This window comes from Photinus pyralis, unplaced genomic scaffold, assembly GCF_008802855.1.
Source record: "Photinus pyralis isolate 1611_PpyrPB1 unplaced genomic scaffold, Ppyr1.3 Ppyr1.4_LG3a, whole genome shotgun sequence".
Taxonomy (NCBI): domain Eukaryota; kingdom Metazoa; phylum Arthropoda; class Insecta; order Coleoptera; family Lampyridae; genus Photinus; species Photinus pyralis.
Window position 1 is genome coordinate 11,377,365 of NW_022170509.1, and position 12,731 is coordinate 11,390,095.

The 12,731-nt window shown below is 37.0% G+C and overlaps 4 protein-coding genes across 4 annotated transcripts; 2 read left to right on the top strand and 2 right to left on the bottom strand.

Moving 5' to 3' along the window:
- Positions 1–2,690: 2,690 nt before the first annotated feature.
- On the top strand, positions 2,691–5,236 carry LOC116165450 (protein ABHD8-like). The gene is made up of 4 exons (XM_031479908.1): positions 2,691–4,242; positions 4,285–4,709; positions 4,758–4,968; positions 5,017–5,236. The coding sequence occupies exons 1-4, from the start codon at positions 3,616–3,618 to the stop codon at positions 5,131–5,133; spliced, it is 1,380 nt and encodes a 459-aa protein (XP_031335768.1). The 5' UTR covers positions 2,691–3,615; the 3' UTR covers positions 5,134–5,236.
- Positions 5,237–8,438: 3,202 nt separating this feature from the next.
- Positions 8,439–9,622, bottom strand: LOC116165315 (coiled-coil domain-containing protein 124). Its single transcript, XM_031479634.1, has 3 exons — positions 9,324–9,622; positions 8,984–9,258; positions 8,439–8,933 (listed from the first exon to the last, which is right to left on the bottom strand). The coding sequence occupies exons 1-3, from the start codon at positions 9,480–9,482 to the stop codon at positions 8,753–8,755; spliced, it is 615 nt and encodes a 204-aa protein (XP_031335494.1). The 5' UTR covers positions 9,483–9,622; the 3' UTR covers positions 8,439–8,752.
- Positions 9,623–9,810: 188 nt separating this feature from the next.
- On the top strand, positions 9,811–10,829 carry LOC116165316 (ADP-ribosylation factor 2). The gene is made up of 4 exons (XM_031479636.1): positions 9,811–10,043; positions 10,108–10,370; positions 10,420–10,545; positions 10,598–10,829. Exons 1-4 carry the CDS (start codon positions 9,977–9,979, stop codon positions 10,679–10,681), a joined length of 540 nt encoding a protein of 179 aa, XP_031335496.1. The 5' UTR covers positions 9,811–9,976; the 3' UTR covers positions 10,682–10,829.
- On the bottom strand, positions 10,821–12,513 carry LOC116165314 (AP-1 complex subunit mu-1). The gene is made up of 4 exons (XM_031479633.1): positions 12,261–12,513; positions 11,443–12,213; positions 11,038–11,394; positions 10,821–10,993 (listed from the first exon to the last, which is right to left on the bottom strand). Exons 1-4 carry the CDS (start codon positions 12,300–12,302, stop codon positions 10,895–10,897), a joined length of 1,269 nt encoding a protein of 422 aa, XP_031335493.1. The 5' UTR covers positions 12,303–12,513; the 3' UTR covers positions 10,821–10,894.
- Between the last annotated feature and the right edge of the window lie 218 nt (positions 12,514–12,731).

Here is a 12,731-nt window from a genome sequence, read left to right on the forward strand (position 1 = left end):
CTCTGATTGGAACTGGAATCGGTATTCAAGAAGTTATGATAACAGGAACCGATACGGGATTAGTGCCAGAAAACCGGTATCTGTCTGGTACGCGTCATATCCGGTTTCTTTCCCTATCGCCGGTGACTAATCTCGATGGCGGCTGTTACGTAAATATATATCGCAGTTTTCACTGGTTCATTATTAATCCATGAAGTGTATAATCACGCTTGTGGAATAACCTGCAGTGTACGACGAATTATCAAGTAAAAAAGAACAACACGACTTATAACTAATACTACAAATTTAATCAGTTGTAAAAATGTATAGGTATACAAATTGATTACATATTTTTATTTTTTGATGGAGCAGTCATATTACCACTTGAACGAATATCTCGAAAGATGATTTTATTGTTTATTGTTCATTGTATGCTTTACCTTACATTATAATTTATGTAAAATATTTATATTTATATTTACACATGACACATTGTTACGTACGTTCTGTTCTTATACCTACAAGTATATGGAATGTATTTTGTGACAAATAATAAATATGATATGATATGATATTAGATTTTTAGGTCGACCGCAATGCGTGCGTATTGCACCGAACCCTGGTTATGGAATCTCATATCAATCTCCAAAACCACCCTTAAACTTAGACTTAGTGCTGCATCTGGTGGGCGCGGCGTATACATAAATTATGTCCTTGGGTGGTCACATGCAAAAGGTGCACATTTCGAGGGACAAAAACACAGCATTAACAGCGGCTGCTGGCGCATATTTCAATTGCCTTTATTTTGTATAGTAGACGCGGCTAATAGCTATTCTCCCCATTGAACCCACCATAGAATCATAAACAGCCATACCTTAATACCACACTTACCTGGGAGTCCAACCCTAGGACTCTCCTAACCAAAGTTAGAGGTATTATCTAAACTCCATCTGAGAAGACTGACACAATGGTTGTCTGAGTTTACAAATCCAAAATTGCTGCCAATTCCATGAACTATCAGGAGAAAACCTAGAGTGAAAGGAAGTTCCGGCACTAACTAGTCGAGTTCTATACCGGGTGGTGCCTAGCGCGACGCAGCATAGGGATTTCAATGGTAATTTCTTTATAGCCAATTACTAGCTCCCCTAATTATTTTAGAGAAAAAGTCTAAATACGTTTTTATCAGAGAAAAAAATACTGCATCTGTTCATACGATTACTTATAATTTTCCGTTTTTCACTGCAGCCAAAACGTTGAATGTATTGTCGTTTTCCTGATGGTTTTGACGGACATTTTGAACGTTATTGCACTTGCAGTAGTGATTCAACACTGTACTGTTCTTTGAAACTTGCGCACAATTCTGTCTACTTTAGTACTGCTTGATGGAATCGGTCGATTGGGGTCCTTCACAGTAAATAAAGACGTTATTACTTGGCGGGCACAAAACAACTTTAACATTTCCTCTTTCTCTTCAGTTAAATACATGATACACAATTTTAAACAAGTATAAATTTAATATACGTCAAAGGCAAATAATGAAAAGTTATCTTTATCTTTATTTGTCATTCCACCAATCCTTGGCTTCGACACGTCATTGACACATCGCTGTTTTTTAGGTAATTCCAAGGCATATCTGATTTATTGTAAAATGAACCTTTTTATTTTGTCGATTTCTACGGTTTTGAAAAACGGAAAATTATTAATAATAGTATGAACAGATGCAGTATTTTTTTCTCTGAAAAAAACGTGTTTAGACTTTTGCTCTAAAATAATTAGGGGAGCTAGTAATTGACTATAAAGAAATTACCATTGAAATCCCTATGCTGCGTCGAGCGTCGCGCTAGGCACCACCCTGTATATTTTTTTGATTTTCTTGTCTTAGCTGCAAACTTGCATAATTGGCCACAAAGGTAAGTAGTTAAATCACATAAAATTTATATGGCACTCAGGGGTATAATCTGCGCCCTTTCAGTGGGGGTTGCCTTATTAGTCTGCTCCTTCGGGTGCTGTTCAGTAGCTACGTCATTTACGGTTTATATTTATTTATATGACTGGATTATCTAGCTTCTCGTCATGCGCAAAACTGCGCCTGTATTTCAAAACAGTAATCATTTCGGAATTTTCACCTAAATTTAGTACTTATGACTCTTTGTTCTGGGATAAACTTTTAAGATATATTTGCCTCTTATACACAAAGGTCTGAGATTTTGAACAGATAATTACGCAGCCGTACACGGGCCATACACACACTTGGTGTTCTTATTCCAAAAATAAGTGGAAATTTCGACAAAAAAAATGGAAACTTCGACAAAAAAGTGGAAATTTTCACAAAAAAGTGAAAATTTCTACAAAAAAGTGGAAATTCCCACAAAAAAGTAGAAATTTCAACAAAAAAGTGGAAATTTCGACAAAAAAGTGAAATTTCGAAAAAAAGTGAAAGCGGCGACAACAAAGCAGAAATTTGACCTTCCCCCGCCGCCCCATCGAGTGACCCATCATTTTAAAGGCCATCAAATATTTTTGTCGAAATTTCCACTTTTTTATGGGAATTTCCACTTTTTTGTAGAAATTTCCACTTTTTTGTAGAAATGTTCACTTTTTTGGCGAAATTTTCACTTTTTTGTAGAAGAACACCAAGTGTATATGTGGCCCGTGTACGGCTTCGTAGTTTTCTCATTTCGTTGACAGTACATTTTTACAACGAACTTTTCGATGTCCTTTGCCGCAAATGTTCATAATTTGTAGTAGCTTGAGGGATGAAAATGCATTCACTACGTCGTCGGGACACTATGGTTCCATGCATGTAAAAGTTGTGTACGTTTTACTTTCAAAAACATCTCAGGAAATAATTCATGCCCTCGCGAAATTTGATGGCCGTCTTGCACACCTTCAAGGTATAGGCTACCACAGCAAGAATTCCAGGACTCTAGGGCCATTGACTATTCCCCTAAAAGTAGCTCAACAGCAGAAGTGGGTCTGGAGCTGCGGACGGATAAAACGCAAACGCAATCGTATAATGTTGGGAAAAAAACAAAAACTGTCCGTCTTCAGCCCAGATGACGGTGCAATTTAGAGATGAGGGTACCTTGCACATGAAGTCATTAATTAAATGGAACAGAGGTTAAGGAAGGGGGGGCATGATGATTCAAGCAATGAAGCATAAGGGAATAAATTAAATAAAGTGGAAATTAACGGAAAAATAAATTCGTTAATCCATAATTTTAATCAATTGAAATGAATTTTTTCTATATATGGATGTGGATCCTACCAAAAAAGTGAAAGATAAACGAATATTGCAAGCAGAATTGTACCTACTTATTAGAAGAAGGTGAGGAATGAAGTGATCCCCTCTACATTTCTTAAAAACCATGCTACCTGACTACTGATCAACAGGTGAATTCTTGGTTTACCTGAAGTTCTATTGGGTTAAACAAATATAAACCTTATTATAAAATGATATAAGAAAGTTACTTAAGTCTTCAACTGCATTAATTAACTATAGGCCACTGGCACAATAGAAGAGGTCACACAAATGAACTCTAACTAAACTACAATTAAAATTTATTAATAAGTACATTTTGTCAAAATGAAGGAATATTGGCACAACATTGTTTGTAGTTTAAAACAAATAGCACAATGAGTCGAGAAGAAACCGTGTCGCAGAATAGTTTGTGTGAATCGGTTACGAAAGTCATAAATCCGTGTGTATATTTTTTAACAAATTTTACATTTGCACAATCTGTTCATCCGGTCGAACCTGCGACACCAGCCCTCAGTGAATACTTATTGCTGCCACACCATCGTCGATTAAGGGTTATACATGTGTTACCGAACGAGGAATTGCACAAATCGGTCGTCGAAAGTAAATTACGAATGAGTCGGAGTTCGCTATCAGAAGAATATTGGTTTACAAGATGGAATAAGCCCTTAAAGTTAGGAAACTGTAATTGTTCATTTAGAAGATCTCAACGTTTTTCAGTGCTACCATACGAAACTTCAAATGTGTCGCAAAGAAATTTATCGCAGTACTTCATACCACCGACTAAAATTATTAATTTGGAAACATTTGTCGAACGTCTCATTCAAGAAACACTCTTCGAGGCATTTCAAGAGTACCTCATGAAAGCAACAAAACGAAGAACTAAATGTGATAAAAGTACGGGTGGTGTTTCAAATTTAGCTTTTGTTCAGGAAGACGATGGCGTTATTTTAAGAAGACAAATTAAAAAAAATTGTTTACACACAAAGACTGCTCTTAAAAAGGTACGCAAATAGTAAGTCCCACACACTAATTTGTTGTTTTAGAAGCCAACTGTGATTTTGCTTCACGGCATTGGGAGTTCGGCCGACGTTTGGTGGCACATTATAAACACTCTGGTGCAAAAAGGTTATGAAGTTGTCGCACCTGACATGCTTGGTCATGGCTTTAGCTCGATTCCCGATCAACCTGAGGCATACAAATTTAAAAACTTGCTAAAGTACACTCTGGCACTATTCGACCAATACATAGGGTGTGACGAATCGAAAAGCTCAATTGTGATAGGTCATTCCTTTGGCTGTAGTCTGGCAACTGCACTCTGTCGGTATCGCTCACATCAAATTGTGCAGTTGATATTGATAAGCGGAGGTGGACCAACACCCTTAGCTCCACCTCCACCTGCAGACAACACAGCACTTACCAATTGCTTACGTACAGTCTTTCACCCATTGTTATTTTGCGGCATGAAAAGGTAGGTTTTCAATTCTGCTTCGAATGTTAGTTTATGAAACAATTCCAGAACGATATTCTATTCATTGAGAGGAAAGCACTTTCGAGTTTGCGACACAGAAAGTGCAGTACCAAATCATATACTGCAGTATTTTGCCGATGGACAAAGTTGGCCGGAGGGTGATGCAGCATTTCATCGCAGAATTCTGATTCCGACATTGCTAGTGCACGGTCTTCAGGATACCTTAGTCACTCTCGTTCAAGAATGCGAAATGGAAAGGGTACGAAAGCGTACTATTGCTACCTGTAGTGTAATTCGTGCTTTTCAGACAATTCCTCGGGCATTTCTAGAGTTAATTCCAAATGCGGGACACATGTGTATGCTAGAAACTCCTCAACATCTGAGCCATATGATTATGTGTTTCATTGATTGGTGGAGTAGATAAACCAAATAATTTGACCGCTCAAACATAGAGCGTACGACTTACCCTTTTACGTTTAGTATTTAACATACAAATTTATATTATAAAATAAATGTTATTTAGGATCTTTTGTTTTTGTATACAGTTTCTTTGCCACAACGTTTGTTACATACTTTTGTTCTGGTTGATATAACACGTTATTAAGTGCCAATGAAAATCCCTTGAAATTATAAAATATTTTCTTAAATTTAAATTTATTAGTAGGCAACAAAAAAACTATGTACCTACTCTACCACAGATAAAATACCCTTTATCTGTTACTGTACTTACAATTGGTCTGCACATTCAATAAGTAGTAAAACAGATTGGGTAAAAAACTTGAGGATATTTAATGAAATACCCCATTCCAAAAATACACGTAATAATAATTAAGAAAATTGGTACAATATTATTGTTATTATTGTGTTAGAGGTGGTTCCAGTCGATTCCTGCATTGCAACCTTTTGGTGTATTGTGTTCCCCAGTACTGTCTACCCTTCAAGAATACCTAATGAAATGCCATTTGCCAAGTCCACCAGCTTGCTGACTACTATAGTTGGTTGTGGATAAGTTTTATCATAAGGGAGGTCTGAAAATACGAGGCACAAGCCCCCTCTCGTTCCCATCCCTTTCCACTGTCAACATTACTACCACCAGGTTTCTGCAACAGAATTGATGGTAGTAACTTAACGCTATTCCAAGCTAAAATGTACGATCTGGGATTGATTTTGGTTGGCTTAGTCCCGCCGTCCTTTCAGTTCCAGACCTTGTATACCCCTTGTAGGTCCAAGGTTCTTGTTCTAGGGCTATATCAATGTGGTGTTTGCTCATGTATGCACAGAGGGTGGCAGATGCCGCTCTACTGTGACGCAGATTAATTTGTGCTAGTTTTACCATAAAGAAAATAATAAGACCATGCTTACCTACTGAAGTGTGGTAGTTGGCACAATTGGTTGTGGTTCCCTCAACTGCTGTGGCTTCTTCGCACTCCATGCTTGTTACTTCCTCAACCTCCACCGTCGTCTCTGAGAGTAGTTTGAACGTCACCATGGTGAAGTTCACATAGGGTTGCAAGTGTCTCCCATCTTGTCCCAGGAAGTTTGGTCCATAAGGATAATCAAAGTTTGTCCCTCGGTGTCCCCTTCTTATCTACCGCACGCCAATTTCTGGTTGTAACTCCAGTATTTTGGATTTCAATCCTTTTCAGGAAATTTTCTGGTTCTACTTGAGCCCCAGCGATCCAGGCGTACTGATTTTAGGAGGTTCTTCGCTTGGACGAATCGAAGATTCGCCCCCTCCCGCGGCGCTACTTTCGCTAGATCTGACCTTAACCATTCCACAGATACCTGGTGTGTACAGGTGATCAACAGCGCTCCCCCTCGGTGGTGACACTCCGTCAATTTGGCCGAAACCGCTCCTTCTGACAGCATTCCCTCCACGTTTTTATCGACAAAAGCCAGTCTGAAGCCTGTAGGTGCTTTGCTAAAGGTTCTGGTATACTTTGCAGTCCCAGTCTTCAATGCAGTCTTGGTAGGTGCATTTCCTGGTTGCTTAGAACTCCTATGTTGCCCTATTTCAGCAGATGGGAGGTCAGGTCTCAATTTTTTTAACGTCCAGCGCAGTGCTTCGAATAATTTTTTAGGCTCTCCAGTACCAGGTGCCCGGGAACAGTTTTTTTGTTTTTCTTCTTGCTCCATGAGCCTCATGAATATGGGGGAAAGAAATGTCCACACATGCAGAGTCTCCTGCGCCCATGTAAGGCGACTTAGTACAACAGAGTGGCGTCCGGTGGTTGTGGTACAATAGGTACATCTTTGAAACAAGTTGTAAATCAGGGTATGCATGATTTTTGGTAATACAGATCAGTATTTTATTAGCAAAGTTTAAAATTATCGATCCGACAAGTAATCTAACTCAAAATATACTAGAGCCTGCACATTTACACTATAGCAGAAAGCTTTTAGTGAAAATTTGAAGTCTCTAGCTATTGTAATTGCTGAGATCTCAACCGGACAGCCAGCCAGCCAACCATAACAAATATAACATTTTTTTTTCAAAAATGCGCTAACAATACTTTAAAAATATATCATTACTGAAGGGAAAGAGTGAAATAGATAAAGATATGCTCAGAGATCCCTTGAAATCCTGAAATTACACACTGGTTTCCTCTCCTAATAAATTAAATACTTTAGTAACTTCCTTATTTGTACTTGACAGTATTTTTTTGTTTAATTTATTACAAAGGGTGCCATTCAAAAATAGTATCATGAGTAATAGACCTTAGGTTTCACTTAAAGTTAAGTATTGGTTCATTGTTACATTAATCAAACAGTACCTAAATTAATGTCGTCGTTATTTAAATCAAATGGCTACATCTCAGTATAGATGTGTACCTACTAGGGCTGGGCGATTACGGGTTTGAATAATCGATAATGAAAAATAATCGATTACACTGATTAATCGATTAATCAAATAATCGATTAATCAAATAATTGATTAATCAAATAATCGATTAATCACCTAATCGTTTAATCAAAAGTCGATTGTCACATACAAGGAGTGATAAATATCTGTTTGTATGCATTAATACGTTAATTATTTAATAATAAAAATAAAAAATAATTCCATTACTCTTTTCATCAAATCGTTCATTACTAGGCAGATCGATTAATCAATAATCAACAAAGTGTCCCTGGTTCGAATCCGGGTTCGGGCATGGATATTTGCAAATGCATAGTGGGTTGGTTGGTAGAACAGCCTTGGCTGAAACCCTATCCATTTGAAAATGAAGGTCAAAAATAAATAAAAATAAATGATTAGGCAGCTTACTCTCCGATGAGGTGTGCTTTAGTTTTGATGATACAATCTTAATTCATTTTAGCTGCTTAAAGTGAATTTTAACATCCGCTATAAAATAAAATAATACTTGTGAGCTGTGAGTGCTCCTTTTTGCGTAAACTGATGATCCAGCTAATAATAATCAATTAAAATTTACTTAATAATTGATTAATCAAACAATCGATTAATCAAATAACCGATTAATCAAATAAATCAAATAACCGATTAATCAAATAATCGATTAATCAAATAATCGATTAATTTAATAGAATAATCAAACCCGATTATCGTTTGATTATAATCGATTAATCGATTTTTTTGCCCAACGCTAGTACCTACCAATAAAACGTTTTTCTTTTTCCATGTCCCGTTTTCATCTCATCCGAAACCAAATTTTAAAAATGATATTTCTTTCTTTCCCTGTTGCTACCATTCAATAAATTTCTCAAATTGCATAATTTGGGCACCGCCAATTTTATTTATGCAAAACTCTTTCACAAAAAAAAGAAACATTCATATATACAACTCACAATGTTTAACTACAGTCCAAAAATTAGGAACTCTTTCCTAACTGTGCACCTTAACAAGGTCCGGGAGACACAATTGTATTATGCAGTATGCAGCAACATTTTAAATCCAAGCAAACAAATATAAAACACCAGACAATTTTACTGGATTTCCACAGTAATAAAGTGTACCAAGTACATTTTAATGTTGTGGATGATCCATAACAGGATAAATGTTCAGCTGCATATTACTAGGTTACCTATTGATTAAGTGGGTTTTCGGGTGATTTTTGCCATTCCTTAAAAACCATTTGTTTTAACTGTGAGAGACGTAGTGTCGGATGAGTTTCTTTAAGGAGTGCTAATTCGCGACGTTCGTAAGCCACATAAGCTGCTTTCATTCTCTTTTCAGGATGTTTATCAATTTCCTCGTCTCGGGTACTAAAATTACTTAACTGAGTTTGCAAATCATGAATAATTACGGTACGTACCTCAATAATGCAATAGCTTCAGTGACCGAACGCGCTTCGTCAGCAGTAGGTATTAGTCGGTTGATATTCTCTTCCAGTGGTGCGTCCAAGTGAGTTTCAGTTTTTTCTTTCACTACCGGTTTGATGTTTGCTTGTTCACTAATTTGAGCCCGTGTGACTTTTGGCGGTGGTGGAAGTTTTGGGGTCTTTTTAATTGAAGCAGTTTCTTGTTCTATCAAAGCTTTCACTTCCGCTTTTTTGTCAGCGATTGATTGTTTCTTTTTCTCTTGATCTTCCTACGGGTGAATAACCACAAGTAAAGTTAGCATAGAACAATTTACAGTTTCAAAACTGTATGTACCTTTCTTTGTAGCTTCCTAAGGACATGTTTATCATCTTCTTTCCAATATTGTTCCTCTTCCTGCTTTTTCTTTTGCACTTTTTCGTCTTCTTTAACTGCCGCTTTTCTCGCTTTTGCGGCGGCTGCTTTGCTATTCTCCCCAGCAAACTTCTTAGGCATTGTGAGTTAATATAAGCAGACCAGTTTAGTATTTTGTGACAATTATTGCATTTGCAATTAGATGAAATGAGGTTAGGATATCAGATACAACAAGTTCTATACATTCAAAGTATTAGGGGGCATATCTTATACAGAAAATCATTGATCATAAAGCATTTTTGAGGTTCATTCGTCAGTGCTAAAGTCGAACTACTCAAAACCTTTGTATTCGATAACAAAAGGTTAACTTCTTTAGTACCATGACCCTGACATGTCCATATTAGGTAATTGTTGCACGTTCGATTTGTCTATCCTTTCATTTCATCTGCCATGAGCGTAGACACAGCCTCCGCCAATCTAGACACGTTCTTTATTATTAAATTGGCATATCTCAAATTCTGGAGTTTTATACGTACACTAGAAAATAAAGGTACGTTCTACGTGGCAGTTGATTTATTTAAAAGCTTCCGAGAATCTTCACGAGAAAATTGAAAATTCACCGTTGTTAGTTTAAAATGGGTCTAACAATTTCGAGTGTGCTAACCCGTTTATTTGGCAAAAAGCAAATGCGCATTTTAATGGGTGAGGTTATAACTCTCACACTGCCCTTTTTGTTAAACCTTTCTCTTCACAAATTTCATTATAGTGGGATTAGATGCTGCCGGTAAAACTACAATTCTATATAAGTTAAAGTTAGGCGAAATCGTTACTACGATACCGACCATCGGATTTAATGTTGAAACAGTGGAATACAAAAATATATGCTTTACCGTTTGGGATGTCGGTGGTCAAAACAAAATTCGCGCTTTGTGGCGCCATTACTTCCAAAACACCCAGGGACTTATTTTCGTTGTCGACTCAAATGATCGTGAACGTATCAGTGAAGCGGAAGATGAATTAAAAAATGTGGTATGTCGCTTCGTGCTTAAATTAATTTTAGTATCATTTAAAGTTGTAGCTGCAAGAAGATGAGTTGCGGGATGCTGTCTTGTTGGTATTCGCAAATAAGCAAGATTTACCCAATGCAATGACTGCTGCCGAGCTCACTGATAAATTACAATTGAATGAACTACGTAATCGTCGTGTAAGTTTTTACAAAAGTCTGTCGATAATAATTGTTACTGTTGGTGTTTTAGTGGTATATACAAGCTACCTGCGCCACTCAAGGAGATGGTTTATACGAAGGATTAGATTGGCTCTCAAATGAATTAGCCAAGTAAATTATAAATTCTTTTCTAACTTAGTTCGAACTATTAATAAGTTGATGTTTTAAATATGTTGTTTTAATTAGGTTACACCTTTTTTAAGATATTTCCAGTTTGTGATCTACATAAGTAAATGACTGATTAACAAGAAAAGTTTAATATAGAAATTGTTTTATTTCAATTATATCCATTTACAAAATTATAATTAAATGACCGTTATACTGCCATTTAAGTAGTACGAAGCTGATAGTCCCCATTTTGCGTAATGTAGCGTACCCAAGGAAGTGCTTGGTAACCACTTTTTTCGATGATCTTCAAGTACCGAACCTGCAAATAAAAATTAGGCTAACATCATCATATTGAGAATTTACTTGTATTCCTGAAGTTGTAAAGTATGGGATTTCAAATTTCACTTGAATCGGAGGTTTGCCTTCTGTGTCCTCACATTCGACACTGGGTAATCCAAAGTGTGCTCTCATTAAGTACTCCTTCCCTCCCGGAAACGACTTAATTGTCCAAGTAATCGCATTTTGTTCGGGCGCATACTTGACACTCCCAATTGTTGTTTTAAACTTGGGAGAATCTGCATCACCGGGGACTGGGATAACAATTTCTACATTATTCGCAGTTGATCTTCTTTTGAATTGGGACTTTGCTTTTATCATATATTCCACACGACTATGTGCATGCCGTTCGATCACAGATTCAATCCATATTAAAGGCTTCACCTAAAGTATGCCAAATTTTTAAATGCTCAAAACAAATTCTTCTCTTACATGCGTATTGAGTCGATACGACATCAGCTCAAATTCACCATCGGGCGGAATGAAAGAAATAGTTCTATCATTTTCAAACCGTGAGAGACGGACACACTGATGAAATTTGACATCTTCCAGCTCGACAGATTTTGACTTACCTCTCCCTGTACTTTCAAATAAAACTTTATCATTCAATCCAAGACGTAGCTCCGGCATTCCAGACAGGTACACTCTCATTTTAATTGCTCCAACAATTTCACTGCGCAACACATTACCATTTGCATTGGCCAATAAGTTAACCGATTCGATCACGTCTAAGAAAACTTCATTCTTTCTATATTTAATGCCTTCTGAGCGCCATGATACAGCATTCGTAACTGCCATTGGTATTCTCGGTTGTATTTCCAATTTGTGTCCCTCTTGAGTGATGTATTCTTGCAGAATTTTACTGTCGGTGGTTTGTGGATAGCCAAAATCGATCAATTCGTCTAATAATTCGTAGATCACAACAAAATTATCTCTTATACTCTCTTCTTCGAGTTCTTTAAAATATTCGGCCATCACTTGCACGATTTTGTGCAGAAAAACAAACACAAGAGCGATGTTGGCATTTTTCTTAGTTGTGCTGACGATGTATAGGTTGTTAGTTTTTATGTAGGAGAACGTGCATTCGGGAGTTTGTAAAATGGGCGTTAGGAGGCCTTCTTCCTCTTTTTCCATTAGTAAAGGCATAAACTTTTCGATTACACCCAAATCTATATCGCCTCTATAATTCCGTGAAATAAGTACCTAAAATTATAAAGTAGATTTTGCCCTACTATTTACTTGTTTTTTACCTTTCCCTTAACATCTAAAATGTAAATTGCAGAGGACGACATTGTAATATACCTGTACTATTTACAATAACTTTCCATATAAATATAAAATATATAAAAGAATTTTCGCAAGGCGTGATAAAATGATACAAGAATAATATGATACAATAGAAATTAATTATAAAACAATAATAAGCATTGCCTTACACGTCACTGAGGTAACAAATAACCCCTTTAACACCTGTGAGTAAACAGCCATCTTCACTGTACTGTTGTAATTTACATTGTTGTCACGTTGCCATTTACGCGTTAATGTTCCCACTTGTTTTTTGCATTTTATTCTTAGGGCGGGTCATGCACCAAATCCCAAGGTGGTGTCGGGGCCGTTTGCTCAGGAAAGCACCCAGATGACAGGGACCAAGGATTTATGGCAGACAGAAGAACCCCAAAGGGTCTGGAGTATTCAAAGTTACCGCGGGTTGAGGGTGGCCA

What these genes read in the sequence shown, in the direction of transcription:
- LOC116165316 (XM_031479636.1), top strand. Translation starts at nt 9,977, where the DNA reads ATGGGTCTAACAATTTCGAGTGTGCTAACCCGTTTATTTGGCAAAAAG. An exon ending in AAGATGAATTAAAAAATGTG is followed by an intron (nt 10,371 to 10,419) that starts GTATGTCGCTTC and finishes TTAAAGTTGTAG; the next exon opens with CTGCAAGAAGATGAGTTGCG. An exon ending in ATGAACTACGTAATCGTCGT is followed by an intron (nt 10,546 to 10,597) that starts GTAAGTTTTTAC and finishes TTGGTGTTTTAG; the next exon opens with TGGTATATACAAGCTACCTG.
- LOC116165314 (XM_031479633.1), bottom strand. Translation starts at nt 12,302, where the DNA reads ATGTCGTCCTCTGCAATTTACATTTTAGATGTTAAGGGAAAG. An exon ending in CGTATCGACTCAATACGCAT is followed by an intron (nt 11,395 to 11,442) that starts GTAAGAGAAGAA and finishes GGCATACTTTAG; the next exon opens with GTGAAGCCTTTAATATGGAT. An exon ending in TTACAACTTCAGGAATACAA is followed by an intron (nt 10,994 to 11,037) that starts GTAAATTCTCAA and finishes TTTTATTTGCAG; the next exon opens with GTTCGGTACTTGAAGATCAT.
- LOC116165315 (XM_031479634.1), bottom strand. Translation starts at nt 9,482, where the DNA reads ATGCCTAAGAAGTTTGCTGGGGAGAATAGCAAAGCAGCCGCCGCAAAA. An exon ending in TTAGGAAGCTACAAAGAAAG is followed by an intron (nt 9,259 to 9,323) that starts GTACATACAGTT and finishes ATTCACCCGTAG; the next exon opens with GAAGATCAAGAGAAAAAGAA. An exon ending in GAAGCTATTGCATTATTGAG is followed by an intron (nt 8,934 to 8,983) that starts GTACGTACCGTA and finishes AAGTAATTTTAG; the next exon opens with TACCCGAGACGAGGAAATTG.
- LOC116165450 (XM_031479908.1), top strand. Translation starts at nt 3,616, where the DNA reads ATGAGTCGAGAAGAAACCGTGTCGCAGAATAGTTTGTGTGAATCGGTT. An exon ending in CAAAGACTGCTCTTAAAAAG is followed by an intron (nt 4,243 to 4,284) that starts GTACGCAAATAG and finishes TTGTTGTTTTAG; the next exon opens with AAGCCAACTGTGATTTTGCT. An exon ending in TTATTTTGCGGCATGAAAAG is followed by an intron (nt 4,710 to 4,757) that starts GTAGGTTTTCAA and finishes AAACAATTCCAG; the next exon opens with AACGATATTCTATTCATTGA.